Source organism: Populus alba, chromosome 16 (assembly GCF_005239225.2).
Source record: "Populus alba chromosome 16, ASM523922v2, whole genome shotgun sequence".
NCBI lineage: Eukaryota > Viridiplantae > Streptophyta > Magnoliopsida > Malpighiales > Salicaceae > Populus > Populus alba.
In genome coordinates, this window is record NC_133299.1 from 8,049,970 (window position 1) to 8,073,181 (window position 23,212).

Sequence of the window (23,212 nt, forward strand, 5' to 3'; positions counted from 1 at the left end):
TAATAATAATTTCATAAATTATTTCAAATAAAATAAGTAACAATTAAAAGAATGATGATCAAATTTGATAGGTAAAAAATTTCAATTAAGAAAATGATAAGAGAAAAGAAAACAACAATTATAAAAATAAAAATCAAAGTTAATATAAAAATTAAATTTTAAGGGATGAAATTTTTAAAAAAAATTCAAACAAAATATATATCAATCAAAAGTTTGAGATCAAATTTGATATAATCATCAATTAATATAATATTTTTAAATTTTTCACAACTTTTGAAAAGTATTTCTTGCTCAAAATAAAAAGAAAACACTTTTTCTGAAAATTAAGTCATTTTCTTTTGACTAACTTTTCTAATGATAAACAAACACAGAAAAGTTTAGAAAGTGATTTTCAGAAAGCCACTTTCTAGTCAAACAAACGTCCTCTAAGTTTAAATCTGATTAGGTTAAATTAATGAATTAAATTTAACTAAATTAATTTTTAAATTAGTTTAATTTTAAACTTGATTAGATAAAACTGAATATTTTTTAATCAATTCATCAAAATATATTAGATTCTTCTACTATATTTCAAATAAATTTCATTGTTGTTTGAATGGTATTGAAATAAAAAAAGTGGGATTTCCGAGTAGTCCAGATCATTGCCAAAAAAAAAAAAAAAAAAAGTCAAGAGAGATTAAAGAAAGATAAGAGACCTTGTTTTCTTGTTTGAACATCACAACAATCAAAGCTTAACATATAAGAAACTCTGACAATAATAGGAAGTGGTCACCAAATTATGGTAATGATTTCATGCAGAATTATGAGTCAGATTAAAGAAAAAACAAGGTAATAATATAGTGTAACGCTCGAGAAATTATATTTGGACATTATTATAAAATTGTATGTATAAGACTTATTTTATTTCTTCATGAAGCCAGGCATAACCTTGGCTATTGGAATTCTACAAAATGATGAGACCTCCTACGTACTCTCTAGCCCTCATTTCTCCTTATGACGATGCTTCACAATTCATTACTCATTGATTCAAGCTTATGATTTCTGCATCTTTTTTCTCTTTTTTCTTCTCAAGGCTTTGCTTTCTCTGTGCAAAGGGAGAGGTGAGCAGTAAGTAATCATAATTCATTCGTGACCATGGATACTCTGAGTTGGGCTTTATGCAATATATAGTTGAATAAGCGAAAAGACATTAATAATAATATTTACAAATCTATAAACTAATAGATTATATGAAAATCATGCTAGGTATTAATTGTTCACGGTTCATCATGATTTTTCTATGATTTTATGGACATTTTAGGTCTTTTAAGTTTCCTTTCAGTCTCCACATCAGTTCTATTGAGTTTTGTTTTGAACCTTACCTTCATTGAAAGAGAGAAGGGAAGATTTTGGGAGAAAGAATGTTGTTTATTCGTCTTGCTAGGGTTTACTATTCTAGTTTTATCATGGAAGTTCCCGGCCCACATATAATATGCTTTTTCGAGATAATTGGAGATACAAAAAGGAATCAAGGATTTCACTTGACATACTGAGTTTATTAATAACCATAATGACCCTGTTTTTGTTTGAAAAAGAGATCTAGCATTGAAAACTTCGAATTATGTATTTTTAGGTATCTTATGGTAATAAATGGATTTGTAAACATTTTCAAGTATAAGTTTGGGGTGATTTTGGTTGAAAATATTATATACAAAATATTTTTAGATGAGAAATGAAGGATTACAAAATCTTCAATTGACTGGAATTTTATAGAAAAAGATGACCAAAAATAATGTGCCCCTTGTATAGAGAACACATTATTTGCTTTCTCTTTCTTAGAGTTGGCTTGGATTTTTAGGCCCAAGAAGACCTGGTTTTTCCTAGTGATGTAGGCTTTTATTTATTTATTTATTTATTTTTAAATTATATTTTCTCCTTGTAAAATTAACAAAAGTATAATGGGTTATTTTTTTTTTCAAATTAAAAAATGATGCTAAGGAGATGCAAATATTTTTTAAAAATTAAAAAAAAAAACTCAAGATTCAAGTTATTAACTTGAACTGGTTTAATAAGCCTGACTAATTTAAATAACATTATCTATCCCAAAGTTTTTTGTTTTCTTTTTTCTTCTTGTGTATTTTTATCAATTTCTATTCACAAATTTCTCCGCTCGACTCTATAGCTTGAAAGGTTTGGCTTAACTACTCATTAGTTATTAGAGGGAGTGTTAAGCCATGATCTGAAGAATCTAAGAGTCCATGTTATTTTAAGAGGAGCTATAAACCAAATCCCAAATATTTGGGATGAGCGGGACGTGAGTGAATGCATGCATAACAGAAAAAGCTATTAAACATGGCTCGTGGCTATCAAGGAGTAATGGAAGGAGTGGGTACACCTAGTGGTATTAAACTCGAACCGGCTTAGCAGGTCAAATCGGGACTCGACCTACTCGGGGGCTGGACCGGTCCAAGTTTGTCAAAATACCGATCAGTGCAATGACCTAGTCAAACCTAGTCGACTTGGCAGGTCAACCTGTGACTCGGGCAAGACCTGGCCATGACTAGAATTTTTTTTTTTTTTTAATATGAGATTTGAAACCCATTAGTATATATACTCTATGTTTACAGGAAAAAAACTATGTTTTTTCAATGTGGGATTTGAAAACCATTATATATACTCTATGTTTCACAAGAAAAAAGCTATATTTTTTCAATGTGGGATAAGAAACTTTTTTAGTTTAAATACTTCAACTTAAAAGCTTAACATAATATCTTTTTAATGTGGGATAATTTTTTTTTTAAATATTCTTTTAAACTTCATTATTTACAATATGTATAGCCTATATTTACATAGATTTTTTCTTAATTGTTTTATATAAAAGATTAAATTTAAAAAAAAAAAAACATTTCGGGTTAATCCAGGTTGACCCGAGTTGACTCGGGTCGACCCATGAAACCCATGACTCGACCTCTTAATTAGGTCAATCCCTGGACTGGGTTTAATAACTATAGTTACACCAATTACAACACCATTTATGACCATCAGTTACATCCTAATTAATTTCAGGTTATTAATAATTTTAAAATTTTCTTTGTATTTCAGTTTTATCATTTTTTTTTATATTTCAGTTTTATCTTTACTTGATTTTAGCTATTTAAACAGCCAAAGCTTTAATAAGAGGAGACGTATAATTTTCAGTAAAAAAGTGTGGTAAAGTTTTCACCTGAAGAAAAACTTTATAATATTTGTGTTGGGACCTACAAGGGAGTGTATGTTTTCTAATCCATTGTGAATCTATTTTATGCCTTTCATATTTTACATTTTTCTTTATATTATATCTACTGTATTTATTATTTTGAATAATTGTTATAGCTCTTTCGTTCGTTTGAGTGCTGATGAAGGTCCTTTGCCCAAGCGATGCTAGGAAGGTGGGCAGATTCATAATGCAAAATCAATTAGAATGGCTGCCATGGTCATCAATCATTAGTATATATATGCTAAAGAAATAGAAGCCACTACTCCTTTCTTTGAGTGCAATGCAAGCTCATTCTCACACCTTAATACATCGAGTAGCAGCCAATGATGCCTAATAATGTCGAAGTTACAAAAGATTATGAAGCGATGATGAAAAGAAAAATACAATACGTAAACACACAAACAATAGTATATTTTTGTTTTTGTGTTTTAGTTTTTTAAAAAAAATTAGATTTTTTTTTTATTTTTTTATTAACTTCAAATTAATATGTTTTTAGTGTTTTCAAATTATTTTGATGTGCTGATATAAAAATAATTTTAAAAAAATAAAAAAAAAAATATTATGTTTGTTAAATAAGCAAATATGACGATATTGAAGGATTCCTTCAGTTGGACATGAAATACTGTTGATATTATTACAGATGGGAGTTCCATGGAAAATATAATTATTGAGAAAAGTGGTGAAAAAATTCGATTGGTGTCGAAGAGGAAGACAATTCAGGGACATCTAGGGTCAGGCTCAATGAGATTGTAGCTCCGTGACATATAATACAAGATTCTGATTTCTTTTTTCCTTTTTTTCATGTAGCCATACATTATACTCATATTATATAGTATATTGTCTTATGCTTTGCACTAGATCAATATTTTAAAAAATATATAAAACAAATATTAAGAGCATTAGAGAATATTTTAGACCCAATAAATTTTTTTTATTTTTTTTATAAAAAATATTTAAACTCCGTTGAAGTATTTTAAACAAAAATGCTAATTGATTTTTTTTTATAAATTGTTTTTCTTTTTATAAAAATAAGCATTTAAACTATCCTATAAGTATCCAAAATAAAAATTCTAATTAATTAAAAAAATATTTAAACTGTCCTTAAAATATACTTAACAGAAATTCTAATTATATTTTTTTTATCAAATAAAACATTTAAATTATCCTTAAAGTATCATAAATAATGTTTTTATAAAAAAAATTTATATTATCCTTAAAATATTCTAAACAAAAATCCTAATTAATTTTCTTATATATAATTTTTTTTTAATTATCCTTGAACTATCCTAAATAATTTATTTTTTATAAAAAAAATTTAAACTATCCTTGAAGTATCCTAAAAAGAAATCCTAATTAATTTTTAATTTTTTTTATTTTTTTTATAAAAAAAATTTAAACTATCCTTGAAGTATCCCAAAAAATTTTTTATATATTTTTTTATAAAAATAAATTTAAATTATCCTTAAAGTATCCAAAACAGAAATTCTAATTAATTTTTTATAAAACAAAATGTAAACTATTTTTGAAGTATGATAAATAGAAATTATAATTAATTTTTTTTTTTAATTTTTTTTTTACTTTTTATAAGAAAAACATTTACAATATCCTTAAAGTATCCTAAATAGAAATTATAATTTTTTTTTTATTTTTTATATAAAAAAACGTTTAAATTATCCTTAAAGTATCCTAAACAAAAATCTTAATTAATTTTTTATATATTTTTTAGTTTTTATTAAAAAATATTTAAATTATCCTTAAAATATCTTAAACAGAAGTGCGGCTATAACAGACGCAACAAACTTAGGTTTGGCGGCTATGTCTAATTAATTTTCTTATAAATGTTTTTTTTATTGAAAAAAAATTTAAACTATTTTTGAAATATTCTAAACAAAAATCCTAATTAAAAGTTTTTGAAAACAAAAACATTTAAACTACCATTGAAATATCCTAAACAAAAATGCTAATTATTTTTTGTTATGTTTTTTATAAATTTTTTTTAATTATCTTTGAAGTATCCTAAACAAAAATTTTAATTAATTTTTTATAAGAAAAACATTTAAACTTTCCTTGAAGTATTATAATTATTTTTTAAAAAACAATTATTAAAAAAATATTTAAACTATCTTCAAGTATCCTAAGTAGAAATTCTTATTATTTTTTTTATAAATTATTTTTATTTTTTATATAAAAAAATTTAAAATATCATTTAAATATCCTAAATAAAAATCTTAGTTATTTATTTTATTTTTTTATAGGCTTTTAAATCCGAGAACCAAGTCAGACCTAAATAGACTTTGGTGTAATAGTCATGCTTGATTTGACAAAGAAGAAGAAGAAGAATTATACATTTTAATTATAATGATAGAGAAAAGAAAAGAAAAAACAAAAACAAAAACAATTAAAAAAACATCTTGAAAAAAAATATAAAATAAAATTAATATTACAATATATAATAAAACATCTTGATTCACGTTGATTTCTCTCTCTCTTGATTCACGTTGATTTCTCCAACACGGATTGTCTCTTGGATGCCATTAAATGCCAGTGAGTAGTGAGCGGTTTGTGCCTCTGTATTTGCTAAATCTGAAAGTGGTCCAACTGAAATGTCTGCCTCTGTTTACTTCGGGAGGGTGGAGCTTATGATAGGATGTTTTCACACAGTGAAAGTGGCTGATTTCACTGTCTTGTTTTAAAAGAAAGGAAATCACGGTGGTTTCTGAGGTGAAAATTAACACCAAGAGAAAAAGAGCAACGAGCCAAAGCAAAATGATGAAGGGTGGCAGTGGTAATAAACAAAGTTGGATTTAAAGGCACCTGACATGAGCAAGAGAGACCAAAGCACTGGCTTTTGAACAGAGGTAGCTCCTCCCCTTGTCTTCCATACAAATTTTCACAGTTTTGCTTCTCAGAACAGTAGTGGCTGGGATAAATGTCTTCCACATTTCTTTCTTTCCTGAGAATTTAACTCATCAAGTAGGCTCAGTGACAGAGAAAATGACAGCTACTGGAAAGGATGGCAAAGGATGGAGGTGGGCTCTTGTTGATCTCTCTGTTTTTCTCTTCTTTAATTGTTCTTATCTCTCACATTTTGAGATGGATTGCCTCTCAGTATCCGTGAAAGCAAGAAAATGGAAGGGGAGGATAGTTTGAGGACTCTAGAATGTCTGAGAGGAAGGTTGCTTGCAGAGAGACAAGCTTCAAAGATTGCTAAAGAGGAGGCAGAGCTCATGGGCAATAAGGTCTGTTCCTTCTATCCCTGACATCTGGATGGCCTTTAATTTACTTTTTTTTCTTCTCCTTCTGGGTAGATTGATGTTATTGCATGCTTTGCATTTGGGATGTCAATATACAACCACAACGCGTGAATTGTAAGATCTCAAGTTTCATTTTCATTTAACTTTTTATGGTATAGTTAATAGAGCTAGAGGACAAACTCAGAGAAGAGATCAAATTGAGGAAAAAAGCTGAAAAGAAGCATAAATTCTTGATGAAGAAGCTTGAGTCTTTGAAGATTTGGCCCGCATCAGAGGGAACAGAGAAGTCAAGTTCATCTGAGATTAGTGGATTTTCTAGTGCATCATCCACAAGCACTGCGGGCCACAAAGACCCCGAAGAATCTGAATCCAAGCCCCATGTCATAATCGCAGCAGACTCACATGATATGAAAGACAATGGCTCTGAAACAACTACATCCAATCAAAATACTTGTACTGTTTCCGATTCCATAGGAGAGACTCAAGATTCAAATGCTGACAATTCTTTAGATAAATCAAGGCATGAAACCGTTGCATGTTCACAAGATTCAAAGATTGATGATCCAAGGTATCAAGTTCAACATGCTTTGTCCTTTTCAATAGCCACTTTTATTTATGATAATTTAATGGGGTTTCTATAAGCTAATTAAGTCAATATTCTGATTATCTCTTTCAGTTCTGCGAGCATTAATTCATCAGTGGTGGAGATGGAGAAAAATGCAGGAAATGAGAGTGATAATGAGGATTATGTGAATAATTCGTTGGCACTAGTCCCATTGAGTTTGCCAGCTTCTACCAAGAAAAGTGAGTTGAAGGTAGTCAATAGAAGTGTTCTTGAAGTTCTTGACGCTTTAAGGCATGCCAGGGAGCAGATACAAAGCTCAATGGAGAGAAGACACATGATTAGAGCTGGCCCCACTTGAATCCATGTGTGTTAAATGCTAATGACGTGAGATATATATAGCTAATAACACAAATAGCAGAAAGGGACGTTAGGATGGGCCTGTGTTCTTCTTGCATTGAAGCAAGAAATGGCCGGACGTGACGACGAGGGTAGAGTATTGATTAGTTAATATCATTGCATGGATAATAAACTCACATGAGTGAACATCAAAGAAAGCATGTGATGTAGGGAATTATCAAGGATTTTCTGTCCAGATGATGCTGGACCTGAGTCAAGGGTCGTATTCTTTCTTGTTTTCATTCTCTTTTCGAGTTTGATTAAGATGGTATTTTACATTATAATCCAACTGTATTTTTAATTTTAAATTAATTATTCTTTATATATATTTTTTGGATTGTTTCAATGCACTAATATTAAAAATAAATTATATAAAAATTAAACGCGTCACTTCATTGTTGATTATTGTGACTTGCTCCAACCTCATAAGCTAGCATACCTTGTCTGCTTCTGAAGTTTATATATTAGGATCATCTTCATCACACAAGTGCTAAACCAGATAACCCTTTCTTGGAAAATCTAACCGCTTTAATTTCACCAGAGGCTTCTTATAGATTATATCATTTCAATTCAAATCCTAAGTACATCCATTTCACTCTGATTCAACCAAAAACAAGCGTCACTCATGGCTTTTGAAGTTAAGGAAGCATGCACAAAGCTTTAGAATAAGACGGCGGTGAAGATTTATAACACCCAGATGTTCAAATGCAGCCTTGAAAACCAGAACAAGACTTCAGAGGGGACTGAGCAAGGTTTTTGTCTCTAACAGTAAACAGTGCATATTTAAGTTTTTGCCAGAACTTCAGACCGAGTTTGCTTACTGCACACATTATTCCCTGAACTTGATGAGCATTGTTTGGTCTATCCTTGGATTGCATGCCATCCCATCACGTGTATGAGCATATCCAGATGCCAAAACAGTGCATATTTTTTGGATTAACTTGGAGACACTTCAAAGACAATGTTTTGTTGTCCTATTAAGACAGTTTTTTATACCTTCGCAGGCACCCGAGGAGCATGGTCTTCTCCAATTTGCAGGCTCTGATAGAAATTGAAGTTTTACATGCAACACTGTTTTGAGAAGAGGAGGAAAAATTCTGAAGAGCCGAGTTGGGTTAAAAAACATCAATGTTTTTATTACTTGAGAATGCCTATTTAAAGGCTTACAAAACAACTTTGACAATGATAAAAAATCTCAACAAACATGAGAGATTATTGGACTCCAAATAACAAAATCTGTAGCAAATTTTATGGCAGAATCTGACAAGAAAACAGTAATATTAAAAACTAATTCAAGCGATTTGCTATACTTATCTCTATCTTTTATTTTTAAGACAGATTCTCATAGATAAATTCTAACACTCCTCCTTAATATTTGCCTTAGACAAACCAAGTTTCATCCTTAAAAATTCCAGCCTTGATCTAAGAAGTGCTTTAGTCATTATATCAGCAAGTTGAATATCAGTTGGACAATAATGAAGCTTTATAAGTAAATTATTCTCAACTTCTCTTATGAAGTGAAATTTCACATTAATGTGCTTGGTCGTGCCATGTTGAACCGGATTTTGAGCAATGGCAATGATAGACTTGTTATCACAATAAAGCTCGGTTGGTGAACTTTGTTCTTGGCCCATATCAGCAAGCAACTTGTTTAATCATATTTTTTGATTTGTAGCAGCTGCTATGGAGATATACTCTGCTTCAGCAGTTGATTATGCCACCATTTCTTTTTTTTTTTTTTTTGGATTCCAACATATTGCATCTGAACCAATTCTAAACACATATCTAGAAATACTTTGCATATCATCAACACTCCCTGCCCAATCATTATCTGCATACCTATTTAATTCAACTCCTCCTGTCTTTGAGTATCAGATGTTAAGGTCGGTTTTCCCTCTAATATACTTCAGCGCCATCTTAGTAACTCCCATTTGAATATTGCTATGTGAGCTCATAAACCTTAAAAGCAAACTAGCTGGAAACATCAAGTCAGGTCTGGTTGTTGTCAAGTATAGTAGGCTATCTACTAAGCTTCTATATGTAGAGGGTTCCTAAAGTTTCTCACCATCATTTTTTGAAATCTTCTCATTTTGTGTCAATAGAGTTGATACTTTTTTACATGATTCAAGCTTGAATTTCTTGAGTATATCAACAACATCTTTCCTTTGTAAGATAAAGATACCCGAACTGCATTGATGTATTTCCATTCAAAGGAAGTAGTTCATGATACCAAGATCAGACATCTCAAATACATCCTGCATTTCTCTTTTGAACTCTATCGGTAATTTTAGATTGCTTCCAGTCACTAGTATGTCATCAATATAGAGTGATACTACCAGCTGCAAATCATCTTCATTTTGTTTAGATACAGAGTAGCTTTATTTTCACTTCTTTTGAATCCCAGTTAAATCAAATGAGTATCAATTATATTGTACCAGGCCCTTGGTGCTTGCTTTAAATCATAAAGAGCCTTGTATAGCTTGTATACTTTGTGTTCATGATCAACAACTTCAAAGCCTTCTGGTTGTTAAACATAGATTTCTTCAAGGAGTATTCCATTTAGAAAGGCAGACTTGACATCTAAATGATAAATTTTCCATTCTTTTTGACCCGCAAGTGTAAGTAGAAGTCTTATAGTGTCATGCCTAGCTATTGGTGCAAAAGTATCACTATAATCTACTTCAACAACTTGAGCAAAGCCTTTAACAATTAATCTAGCCTTGTGTTTGAAAATTAAACTATCTGGATTGAATTTGGTTTTGAAGACCCACTTCACACCAATTTCCTTTTTATCCTCAAGAAGTTCAGTCAATTTTAGAGTTCCATTTCTTTCAATGGAATCAGTTTATGATTTCATAGCATCAATCCAAGCTGGAAATCTTGCAACTTCAGTATAGCTTGTAGGCTTAACATGTACAATATTACATCTTTCATACACATAAGACAATGGCCTTACCTTAAGCATTTGTGAATATGAAGTTGTTTCAATATCTAGTTGATCTCCAACACCAAATTTTCCTACTGCTGGTTCAAGAGTAGTTGTAGTAGTCTAATCAACTTTCTTTAGGTCCCAATTCCAGCATGATGTCTCATCAAAATGCACATCTCTGCTAATCTAAATTTTAGCTCCATTTAGATTTTAGATTTTGTAACCTTTAGATTATGTCACAAATCCAACAAAAAATCATTTCTTAGCTCTTTCATCAAGTTTTTCTCTTTTGGCAGATGACACATGAAAGTAACACAATGATCCAAACACTTTGAGGTGTTTGGTAGTAGATCGGACACCAAATCATGCTTCCAATGGTGTTTTGCTTTAAACAAACTTAGTTGGTAGTCTGTTAAGCAAATATACTGAAGTGCTGACTGCTTCAGCCCATAGAAATCTTGGTAACCTCTTTTCAAACAAAATACACCGGGACATCTCCATCAGAGTCTTGTTCTTTCTTTCAGAAACTTCATTTTGCTATGTCGAGTATGGAATTATCAACTAGTGTACAATCTTAGCTTTTGACAAAAGGAATTAAACTATTTATAAGTATACTCTTCTCCGTTATCAGTTCTAAACACCTTAATTTTTTTACCACTTTGAGTTTTAGCCATTTTCTTAAAGTTTCTAAACATAAAAAGTGCTTTTGACTTGGTTTTTAGAAAATAAACCCAAGTCATTCTACTAAAGTCATCAATAAACAATATAAAATACACATTATTGCTTAATAAAATTGTGCTTATTGGTCTACAGATGTCTAAATGAACTAACTCTAGCTTGTGAGTAGCTCTTTTGGATATACTTTGAGGAAATGACTGTCGATGTTGCTTCCCAAGTTTATAACTTTCTCAAGTTTGGGCATTAACATGGATTTTAGGCATATCTTTTACCATACTAGCATCATACATGAACTTTAATGAGATATTGCAAATCACAACTCTTCTATTGTAGAGATCTTGGCTTCAAACTTCTGGTATAAACACCATAATGTTTTCTACCACCTTATGATCTGTAAATGTTTTACTAAGAAGTCTCATTTGACTTGTAACATTCATTAATCTTCCATAATAATCTTTGACAGATTCATTGTCTTTCATCTTTATCAACACAAATTCTCTTTCAATGCAAGAAGCCTAACATTTTTTACTCTATTGCTACCTTCAAATTCACCTTGGAGTTTGTCCCATACTTGTTTTGGTGTTTCTAGGTTCATTATTTTGGTGAAAATATGATATGTAAGTCCAAAATATGGTTTTTCTTCTTCATACGCTTTCATCTGAGCAATTATGAGATTTGCTATCAATGGTGATGGATCAGATTCAGACATTATAACATTCCACAAGCCTTGAGATTTTAAATAAAACCTCTTATTAACAACCTAAATATAACAGTGTTCTCCATTGAACACTAGAATTGTAAATACAGTATTACTTGAAGTAGACATAGAACTAATAGAAAAAATAAATCAATAGTATTTACACTCACCCTCTTTGTGCTTAGCACTCAACTGTATTATGTCTAACACTTAGAATACTTGCCTTGCAGCCCGTAGGATATAAAGCTTTGATACCACTAATAGAAATTGAAGTTTTACAAGTAACATTGTTTTAAGAAGAGTAGGAAAAATTCTTAAGAGCAAAGTTGAATAATAATAATAAAAAAAGATCAATACTTTTATTAGTTGAGAATTCTATTTAAAGGTTTACAAAATAACGTGACAATGATAAAAACTCTCAACAAATATAAGAGATTATTGGACTTCAAATAATAGAATGTGTAGCAAATCTTGCAACATAATCTGATATGAAAACAATGACATTGAAGACTGATTCAAATGATTTGCTGCACTTATCTTTATCTTTTATCTTTAAGGTAGATTCTCATAAATAAATTCTAACAAGTTCAACATCAACCTAAGAAAAGAATCCATTCTTTTTCTTTGGGTAGCGTCTAATCGAAAACCAAGCCAACTTATTGACTATGATTCAAGTGTCATAAACCCAATTCCCATGGAAGATTCAAAGGATCAAAAGTTCGAAGCACACTGTTTTCAAAAACACATAATTATAAAGTAATAGGTCCCAATCAAAGCTATGAAGTTGTTTTAAGGAAGATAGAATTCTACCTGGGATGAGAATAGACCATAGTAATTTATCTAGAATAAGCTTGCTTTATTAATGAAAATAAAGAAGTTTAAATACATAAAAGGAATTAACAATTATTTCTAATTCTTAGATCACATCTCTGCGAAATAGGACACAAAACATTTAAATGACAACTAGGTAGCCAAAATTTTATTCAAAAGCATATAAGAACTAATTGACTTATTTTTTAGCAAGCTTGAGGACTTGATTAACAAACAACAGCTTTCAAAATCTTCATGCATGCTATCATGTCCTAGATTATGCAAGCCCACTACATGATATCTTGTGCATGTCCCCCTCATGACATCCTAGATAATGTAATGTAAAGTGTACAACTCTCCTACATGATAGCTCCTAAGCAAAATATTTTGTGTTCTTTATAGTCACTCTTTAAGATGATCTTCTTGGCTTATCAATACCCCCTCCTCTAATTGAAACCTTGTCCTTAAGGTTTATATTTATGAACTTGTCTTTCATTTCTTGAGTGTTTCCCACGTAGCATCATCTACCAGAAGTCTTTTTCATTTGACCAAGTATTCCTCAATAATTTTGGATCCTTTTTTAACATAACGAGTGTATAATAGTTTCTTTGTTCCCTAGTTAATTCACAATCTTTAGTCATAGGAGGTAACTTAATTAGTACTAGCAACCATTGTTTCACCCAATTATTTCTTCAAAAGGGTCATATTAAAGACCAAGTGAATACAAGATCGTTGTGGAAGCTTGAGCTTGTAGGCCATCTTTCCAAGTTTTTCTTCAATCTCACTTTCTTAAACACTGATTGTTGGTGGTATGTAAGGATAAAGCTTCAAAAACACAAAGTCCCTCACTTTGTATTCAATGTCTTGTCGTTTGGAATATGCTTGCAATTTCATACAATTATTTGCTTCATGTAAATTCTCATTAAGCTATCAGAGTAAGGCATCACAAGAAGCTAAGCTTTGGTCAACTGAATTGTTTGGACAAGAACCTTGACTACTAGAATTCTTATATTTACCAATAGAATTTTATGTCAGTATTCGTACTATCATTCCATTAGAAATTAATATACTTATGAAATCACAAAAGAAAATGTTTTGTCGGTGAATATTTCATCAATAATTTTTTGTCTATCGATAAGTTCATTGATAATAATAAAAAAAATTATTATCGATGGATTTACTGATGGAAAAGTGGGCTAAAAAAAACCTACCTGCTTTATTTTGTTGGTATTTCCCTCGAGAAGCTTGTCATATAATCAACAAAAATATTGTATGCAATTCCGTCAGTGATTATTTAAAAATATATTTTTAAAAAAAATCAATTTAACAAAACTAGAAAATAATTAATTAATATAAATCAACACTCTATAATACTCAGAACTGAGTTGCTTGGAAAAAAAGAAAAAGAAAATCAACTCAAACAAATTTGCAACAAAAAAATAAATAAATCAACTAAAAATTGATCTCGTATGAAAAAAAAAATGCTACAACAACCTTCATACAATTATTAAGAATAAAACAAATTTAAACATAAAAAAAATATAATGAAAAAAAAATATTACCTTAATGTAGTTACAAGTGAAGCTAAGAAGAGGAAAAACAAAAAAAAAAGCAAATTCATAAAGTATGTTAATTAAAAAAAAAAAATAAGAAGAAAAAAGAAGAAAAGAAAAGAAAATATACTTGAGCATGAAGGAGAAGAGAAGGAGTTGATGAGAGAAGAGAAAGAAATAGAGAAGGGGATGTTGATGTTTTTTATATAGGGCGAAGAAGAAAAGGAGGAGGATGAGTCCCATCTGCTGTGAAATAAGGGATTCTAGTCTTTGTATTAAGATATTTTACTGATGATTTTTAATGATGAATAATTAAATATTAATATTTTTAGTCATTCCATCGATGATTCCGTATTTAATATTTAATTTAAATTTTCAATTTAATCAAACATTTTCAAAAACCGCTAAATATCATCGACGACTTTTCAATCTGTCGATGATTCCATCTATAATATTTAATTTAAATATTCAATTTAATAAAAAAAATTCAAAAACCCGCAGAATAACACCAACGACTTTTCAATCCGTTGGTGATTTCGTCTATAAAGAACAATAATTAACAGTGCAATTAGAAAGTGAATGGTTCAATAGCTCTCTGGAAAATACCGATGGAATTTTCCATTAATGATTACTTTTATAATTGACATGATGAAGAGTGCTAGGGAGAATTGAATAGTTTACCAACAAGTTTACGAATAGATTTTACTTATGGTATTAATATCGTTGGTAATTTCGTTGATATAAATAACACGTCATCATACTTTTTTGCTTTGTTTTAATTTTTTTTACTATAATTCCCTTGATATATACCAAAAAAAATATTTATATTGACAAAATTCATTATAATTTACCAACAATTCCGTCAGTATTTCCATTTAAATTTAACAATTTTCTTATTGTGCTTTAAGCTAATATGGAATTGTAGATTCATGGTAGATAGTATTGTAGTCAGCCCATTAAAGAAAAAGAATGCCACTTGCAGGGTTGGTGGCAGGCAAAGCACCGGAGATATTGTTCAATACAATGGCTGACTACTTCCATTTGTTCATATATATATATATATATATATATATATATATATATATATGCATTCCCTGTTTGAAGATGTGGGGTTGCTATTTTAGTGCATGTACCAGTTATCTTTGTCACTTCACTTCACTTCACTCTGAACTCACTGTACCCGGTTGTCACCTCCTTTTCTTTTTATAATGAACCAAGAAAAGACCCATACTTTTGATTAATGTATTTGTTCGGGCAGTTTTTATATACCTAACTAATTCATGGTTCTAAAATTAAATATCATGAAAACTTTTAATTATGAATAATTATTTTTAGTTTGGTTTGTTTTTTATATAAAAAAAATAACTAGATTAAAATTTATTTTTAAAAAATAAAATTGAAATCGGTTCAAACTGACCGGTTTTGGTTCGATTTAGTTTTTTAGGACAAAAACCGTTTCAAACCAGTTTGACTCGGTTTTGGCTTAATTTTTCCTGTTTGGATAGGATTTTTTTCCGGTTTTTTTATTTGGATTCGGTTCAGTTTGGTTTTTTTCAGTTTTAGGCTTATGAAATCAAACCAAACCGGTCGGTTTTTTCAAAATTTTAATCGGTTTAATCAATTTTTTTTTCACAGTTTGATTTTTTCAGTTTTTTAATTTTTTTGCTCACCCTTACTTTCAATGATCATGAGAAAAACTCGAACTCATAATCATTAAAAAATAAACTTAAAATCTGATCAATTGAATTAGGGACTAGAAAAGACTCATATTTCCTCTATTTATTTTTTAAAAAAATTAAAATTTTTTTATTTTTTTATTTATTTTAAATTAATATTTTTTTAGTGTTTTTAGATTATTTTGATACAATGATATTAAAATTGATTTTTTAAAAAATATATTATTTTAATATATTTTTAAATAAAAACACTATAAAAAATAATCGTAACCATTTTTTTAAACACATAAAGTTAAAAAAATATTATTTTAATATATTTCTAAATATTTCTTTTCTATAATGAGCTGCTAATCGCGCGGGGAGCTAAAAGAACAAATTTTTTTTGGCTTTGACTTTTCTTTTAGCTCCCACATTACAGATGCCCTAAGAGATAAAGGAGCGCCAAGGGAAAACAAAGGGCAGCTCAATATTCCAAAATCATGAATTTAGTAAAAACATCTCAGCTCAATGTTTTCAGCTTAACAAGGAAAACAAGAATTGGATGCCTAAAATGAAGCAATAATAGCACCTAAAACAGTGTGTTATTGCCTATAAATTGCAATGAATGGAAAACTGAGAATCTCAGCCATGGAATGGGAAACCTTGGGGGGAGGGGGAGCACCACTAGACCACCGAAGAAAAAAAGTAGAGAACCCAAGTGAAAGATAGAAAAAACACCAATGTCAGGAATTGTAATTTAAAATCTCTTTATTTCCCATCCTTGAATCTCATCTGACAACAAAACTGAAGATGTCCTGTCAAAAAACTCCAAAAACCCCGTCTCTTATCCATTGCTCCCTTTGATCTCCCTAATTTCAGACCAAACCCTGCCACTACCAAATCCATGTGTTCTTTTCCAGCTAAGTCTGTTTCTTGAAATATGGCACACATGAAAGAACCAAACATACTTAACCCAGATTCAAGGTACATGGCACCAGCACATCTCTATATTCTCTGAACTCACTTAAAAACTATTGCCTCCTTGTCTCGTTATAATCTTTTCAATTAATTTAGCCCATGCCCTTTTGGTCTGTACATGATAATTGTACTTATTAATGGTGTCTGAGTTCTGTGGCTATATAGTTTCAAGAGCTGGGACTGTAAGATTGGAGCATCAGCAGGAACTGGATTTCAGATTTAGTCTTGTGAATATATTGGTTCCTGGCTCATTTGGATAATGTGAAAGCAAGTAATGCTACTATTATAAAGTTGGTTGCTTGTGGTTGTGGTCTAAGTGATCTCTTCAAAATGGTTAAACCTTGTTGGAGACCTTGTGTGGAGGATGATGCCACTGAGAAGGTTGATGGGTTGTTGTGGTACAAGAATTTGGGGAACCATGTTTATGGAGAGTTCTCGATGGCTGCAATTCAAGCCAATATCTTGATGGAGGATCAAAGCCAACTTGAATCAGGGCCTTTGAGTTCAACTAATTCAGGTCCACAGGGGACTTTTGTTGGAGTATATGATGGACATGGAGGAACTGAGGCTTCAAAGTTTATCAACCACAACGTTTTCTCCAATTTGAAAAGTATGTTTTCAGCTTAATTGTTTTGCTAATTTTACTATTTGCTTGGACCACTTCGTAATTAATTAGTAATGCTTTGTTTGCTTGATTCTTTAAGATCATGCTCATGACTCAAATCTAGTGAATGATGTTATCTAGTAGTGTTGTGTCTTACTGAAGGTAGTGTGAATGGTTGGTCAAGTTTAAAGAGTTCTGATGTTCGCAAGCTAGATGCATTTTCTTGGAACATATATACAGGTTGTAGGCAATAGTTTTTCATGGTCTAATTCACCTCACACTTTTAATCTTTAAGGTTAAAGGGACTCATGTGCACACCAAGTGGATGGGCTGAGGATCAATGTTTCGTTTCTGTAAAAGTTTAGTTGTTATTCTTTCTGTTGGATCTATTTTGTATGAATCTATATTTAACTTCTCAACTGGCTTAAAGCATTGATCAGTAATAGATGCCCTATTTCCTACACGATGTAGCTATCTCTCTGTTGGATAGGCAGATGTTTAATGCTGCTAACTTTCTGTTTGTTTGCGATGCAGAAATTGTTTCTGAGCAACAAGATGTATCGGAAATTGCTATCAAGAAGGCTTTTGCATCTACAGAAGAGGGTTTTCTTTCACTTGTGAAAAAGCAGTGGCTTAGCAAGCCCCATATGGCATCTGTTGGATCATGTTGTTTGGTGGGAGTCATATGCAATGGATTGTTATATATTGCAAATGCAGGAGACTCCCGGGTGGTTTTAGGAAGAGCAGAAAGAGGAACCAGGGAAGTTACAGCATTACAATTATCTACAGAGCACAATGCTAATATAGAAACTGTGAGAAATGAACTCCGGTGTCTGCATCCCAATGATTCAGAGATTGTTGTGCAGAAGCACAAAGTTTGGCGCGTGAAGGGCATCATACAGGTAATTTCCTTGCATTTTCTTTCTTATACACCTGACTGATTGGAGAAGGTTTATACCAGTTGAACTTTGTGCAAAAATGCGGTTTGAGTGTTGCTCAACACGTGAGGTTTCAGCGTGTTCAGGAAAACGCATGAAGAAGGGGGGAAATGCTCTGCTATCCATAGCGTTGTGCTCATTAGAAAATTGATTTAATTTTTGTTTCATAAATATGTAACTAGAAGGTTACTATGTTCTGTTATTTCCTTTCATGAGAACTTAACAATCTGAATGGTTAAGCAGTTTTAGGTAAACATTTTCCATTTGCTGACATTTATCCTTGCAGGTTTCAAGATCCATAGGAGATGCCTATCTTAAGAAGTCAGAGTTCAACCGAGAGCCTCTACAACCAAAGTTTAGACTGCCCGAACCTTTCCACAAGCCAATCCTAAATCCGGAGCCAGAAATACTAGTGCGCAAACTGCAACCAGGAGATCGATTCCTCATATTTGCTTCTGATGGTCTATGGGAGCATCTTAGCAATCAGGAGGCTGTTGACATTGTCCAAAATTTCCCCCGGAATGTAAGCTCATCCCGTTCTCTCCATGACATCATGTGTAAACCTGTTCAATCATCTTGACTGCTGTTTATCCAGCAGTTCACATAGCAACGATGCAGTGATTGATAGTCTTTAAACTGTAATTACCTCAAATTTTCTGCCTCCTGACCAGAAGTAACTCTAACTAGATTCTTGCTTTTTCTGATTCTAGTTTCCATCACAAACCAATATTGGTTGTTCTTGCAGTTAGACAGCATTTGTTTTCTTCCACCGCTGTATAGTTTATAATTTCCAAATTAACAACGCGTTGGAGTAATGAACTGTCATGATCTTTGCAATTTTCCATAATAGGCCCATAAGTGAAGGTGTGGCTGTTTCAAAGCATTAACTTGATTCCTTTTCCATCTCTACGATGCAGGGAATTGCCAAGATGCTTGTCAAAGCTGCCCTTCGGGAAGCTGCAAAGAAAAGAGAGACGAGGTACACAGATTTGAAAAGGATCGAACGAGGTGTCCGGAGACATTTTCATGATGACATTAGTGTCATAGTTGTGTATATAGATTCTCATTTGATCAGTAGAAGTTCCATCTGTGGCCATCCCTCCTCGATAAGAGGAGGAAGTGCCGCCGCTATATCTGACTCAGAGGCAAGATTCTAGTGTTTGATCTCCCCATCCCCATCTTTACATTATTGCTGGAAGATTGTGAAAGACATCCTGTTTCTTGAGACCCCAAAAAGTGGGGCTCACAATGTCAATGAACACCACTCTTCAAAAGATTTCTGGCTGTTACCCCAATTGACCAGCCAAAAACATTTTGGAACTTTTGGCTGAAAACAGATCTGTTAAATACATAACCTGCAGTTAAATGCAACCGGGCAAGATTAAAATGAAGCTAACTCATATATGTTTATGAACTCGTTTTATCACCACCACGAAGTTGCTGGTAGGATTTCAAGTTAATTTTGAATATAATAATAAAAATTATTAATGTTGTAGATGTATTTCAGAATTATAAACATGTTTTTTGCAAATATATTGTTCACGTTGCATATAAGGTTGCATATAAGATTTCTATAATGTAATAGAAGATTTCAAGTTTATTTCTATAATGTAATTGAAGAATGTATTAATATAACGGATGTGTTTTATTATACCATTTTTTTTTTAATTAAGAAACACAAAGATGTTATATATATATATATATATGTTAATTAAAAACTTAAGTGGAAAGGTCGACAATGCAAATATTTAGCCTTGAATCTACTTTCTAATTTATGTGCTGTTATTGTTTTATCTTAAAAGTTATTTTTTTTTTAACAAGAACAAATTATTTTTATTTTTATAAATTCATCATGCAAATAAATTCTATTTATAACTAATATAAAAGAAAAAAAATAAAAATAAATTATAATAATCTCTTTGAAATATTTTATAAATATAAAATAATTAAAAATAAATAATATTTAAATAAGATGAATTAAAAAATTTTAAAAAAATGGAGAGAAAGAAAATATCAATTTAAATTTCAATAAAAAATTAATGAACCGATAATATAAAAAAGAGTTGTTAATGCTATTTAAAAGTTAAAATAAAAGGTTAATGTTTCTCCTAAAAGAAAAGGACATATGAGTATGTAAATATTTAATCATGACTTTTCTTTTTAATTTATGGGTTTTTTTTTAAAAAGGTTATTTTTCTTATCATGATTGGTTTTTATTTTATAAATACATCATGAATATTTATATGACATATAAAACAAAAAAATTAAAAGAAAAATCAGAACAATCTCTTTGAAACATTATAAGAAAAATATAATTTAAAAAAAATAACTGTTATTTCAAATCGATGAACAAGAAATTTAAAATATTAGAGAGTATTAATTAAAATTTAAATAAGAAAATTAATGCAAAGTAAAAAATACACAAAAAATAAGAAGGTATTAAGTAAAAAAATTTCAAGTAATAGTCAAAATAATAATAAAATAAGTTAGGCACCGAGTGGTCAGCCTTAAAAAAAAAAAAAAGCATGTCCGCTTTTGTTTTTTTAGATAGGTTACATGTCTTTTTTAGTGGTAGATGACTAGTCACTGTCAAAAAAATAAAGATTCTATTTTTAGAAATCAAAAACCAAAATTTCAAAAAAAAATTTATCTAAAACCTCCTTAAAAAAACCAAAAAAAAAAAAAAACTACTTTAACAACCTCAAACACTCCAAAATCACACTAAAAAAAAATGAAAACAAACCAAATAAAACCCAATCTACCTTTTCTCATCATGTTCAGGAGAAAAATAAAATTATCTTTATTGTTTAACTACTCTTGAAAAGAGGGATCCATTAACATAAAAAGCATTTTTTTTAGCGGTTGAAATTTGGCTAATTAACGACTTTTTCTTTCTTTCACTATTTTTCAGCAAGTTTCTCTTTTATCTCTCAAGGAATTAAAAATTAATAAAATAAATTTTCAGATCAAAATAAAATTTGTAAGAACTTTGAGGCTATGTTCGAATTTTCTTCATTTTCTACGGCTCTCTTTCTTTTAATTTTATCTTTCTACTATAATCTAAAACTTTATCTCTTGAAATTAGGTCACAAAAGTATTAAATCAAAAAATAAAAAAATATTTGAGGATAAAATTGAATAAATAAAATGACAAAAATAATAAAAATAATAAAGGTAATTCATTGAACAATAAAGTATCATTACAAACCCTAGTTGTTTTTTTTTTAAAAAAAATTAGTTACTGTTATTGCACTTATTTAGACCTATTCGAATCTCCTTTCTTTTTCCTTCTAAAGTATAGTTACAGTTGTTTTTTAAAGTACTTTTAGTGTTGAAATACATCAAAATAATATTTTTTTTTATTTTTAAAAAATTATTTTTAAGATCAGCGTATCAAAACGATACAAAACATACAAAAACAAATTCACAAAAAAAATTGAATTTGTTAGAAACGTAAGTTGACTCGCGTTTCCAAACATAGCCTTAGCGTATCAACCTTTTTATTAATGAGGAACTATTACAATGAGAACCATTTAGAATATGGCAACTTAGAGAAACTACAACAAGAGTGTCATCTTATACAAAGGGTGTGTTTGTTTCTCGAAAAGTAATTTTTGAAAAAATTACTTTCCAAACTTTTTTGTATTTGTTTGTTATTAGAAAAGTTAATCAACAAAAAATACTTTACAGTCAAAGAAAAATTTGGCTTGGTTTCCAAGAAAGTGTTTTTTTTTTTATTTTTGGTGGAAAACACTTTCTGAAAGTTATGAAAAATTTAGAAATATTATATTATTTGTTGATTATATCAAATTTGATCATCAAACTTTTGATTGCTATATATATATATATATATATATATATATATATATATATTGTTTTGAATATGTTTTTTTTCAATTTCATCCCTTATAATTTAATTTTTATATTAACTTTGGTTCTTATTTTTATAATTGTTATTTGTTTTTCCCTTATCATTTTTTAATTAAAATTTTTTATCTATCAAGTTTGATCATTATTCTTTTAATTATTACTTATTTTATTTGAAATAATTTATAAAATAATAATAATTATTATTTTAATTTCTTCATCTTTTTATTTTTTTTTTTTAGATTTGATCTTTATTATTTTAATTATTATTTATTTTATTTGAAATAATTTATGAAATTATATTATTTTTTTTCAATTTCATTCTCATTCCCATGCAACCTTTTAATTATAAAGATTTATTTTTTATTATTTTAATAAATTTAAAAAATATAAAACATTAATAAGTTATTTTCCAGTTTATTTTTCATAACATAACCAAATACTAAAAAATATTTTTTAACTTATTTTTTATTACACTACCAAACATAAAAAAATAATTCACTTTTTCCATAATTTAATTTCACATAATTCACTTTTTTTTATAAAAAAAAAATACCATTCCGATAAAACCATTCCATCAGAACTCCTCAAAGTCGCTCATTTTTTAAGTATTGTTTTAAGCTAACTCCTTCAATATTGTTAAGTACAAGTGCAAGCTTTGCAGAAAGGTTGCTGCTTGCTCTCCCTGAGTTCAATCTCCTCCCTTTTTAAAATGCCAAGCAGTTGTTTTAAGCTACACAAAAAATATCAATTCCACTTGTCATATCTTGATATGGGCAATGATGTGCTGTAACTCTATTAAGCTTTGTCTTTCCCTCGTTGACACCTTTCCTCTCTAACGTCATGATTCTCTTTTTTTTATCGCCACACAAAATAAAATAAACAAATAAAAATATAGAAAATTATGAAATGGATTGAATATATTTTTGGAAATTTTTTATACTTTTGAAAATGAATGGAAAATTGGAGTAAGAAATAGTTTCTCACAACCAGCAAAAGAAATCACCACCAAATATATATAGAAGATGTTGCAAACATACTAAGGGAACAAATA

General features: G+C 29.9%; 2 protein-coding genes across 3 annotated transcripts; both read left to right on the forward strand.

Annotated features, from left to right (window-relative positions):
• The first annotated feature begins 5,738 nt into the window (after positions 1-5,738).
• LOC118045933 (uncharacterized) lies at positions 5,739-7,747 on the forward strand. Of its 2 annotated transcripts, XM_073405081.1 has the most exons (5): positions 5,739-6,093; positions 6,213-6,264; positions 6,345-6,474; positions 6,648-7,057; positions 7,166-7,747. In XM_073405081.1, exons 2-5 carry the CDS (start codon positions 6,230-6,232, stop codon positions 7,410-7,412), a joined length of 822 nt encoding a protein of 273 aa, XP_073261182.1. In that variant the 5' UTR covers positions 5,739-6,093; positions 6,213-6,229; the 3' UTR covers positions 7,413-7,747. The 2 variants fall into 2 exon arrangements, with proteins under 2 accessions (XP_073261182.1, XP_034910581.1); XM_035054690.2 differs by having other exon boundaries at positions 5,739-6,264.
• A 10,147-nt stretch (positions 7,748-17,894) lies between these two features.
• Positions 17,895-19,773, forward strand: LOC118045942 (probable protein phosphatase 2C 38). Its single transcript, XM_035054699.2, has 3 exons — positions 17,895-18,256; positions 18,579-18,815; positions 19,210-19,773. Exons 1-3 carry the CDS (start codon positions 18,002-18,004, stop codon positions 19,447-19,449), a joined length of 732 nt encoding a protein of 243 aa, XP_034910590.2. The 5' UTR covers positions 17,895-18,001; the 3' UTR covers positions 19,450-19,773.
• Positions 19,774-23,212: the final 3,439 nt, after the last annotated feature.

Bases quoted from the DNA above. Each gene is read 5' to 3' on its own strand.
- LOC118045933 (XM_035054690.2), top strand. From the start codon at position 6,230: ATGACAGCTACTGGAAAGGATGGCAAAGGATGGAG. The intron at 6,265-6,344 runs GTGGGCTCTTGT...ATTGCCTCTCAG, and splicing joins AAGGATGGCAAAGGATGGAG to TATCCGTGAAAGCAAGAAAA. The intron at 6,475-6,647 runs GTCTGTTCCTTC...TTTATGGTATAG, and splicing joins CAGAGCTCATGGGCAATAAG to TTAATAGAGCTAGAGGACAA.
- LOC118045942 (XM_035054699.2), top strand. From the start codon at position 18,002: ATGGCATCTGTTGGATCATGTTGTTTGGTGGGAGTCATATGCAATGGA. The intron at 18,257-18,578 runs GTAATTTCCTTG...TTATCCTTGCAG, and splicing joins GCGTGAAGGGCATCATACAG to GTTTCAAGATCCATAGGAGA. The intron at 18,816-19,209 runs GTAAGCTCATCC...TCTACGATGCAG, and splicing joins TCCAAAATTTCCCCCGGAAT to GGAATTGCCAAGATGCTTGT.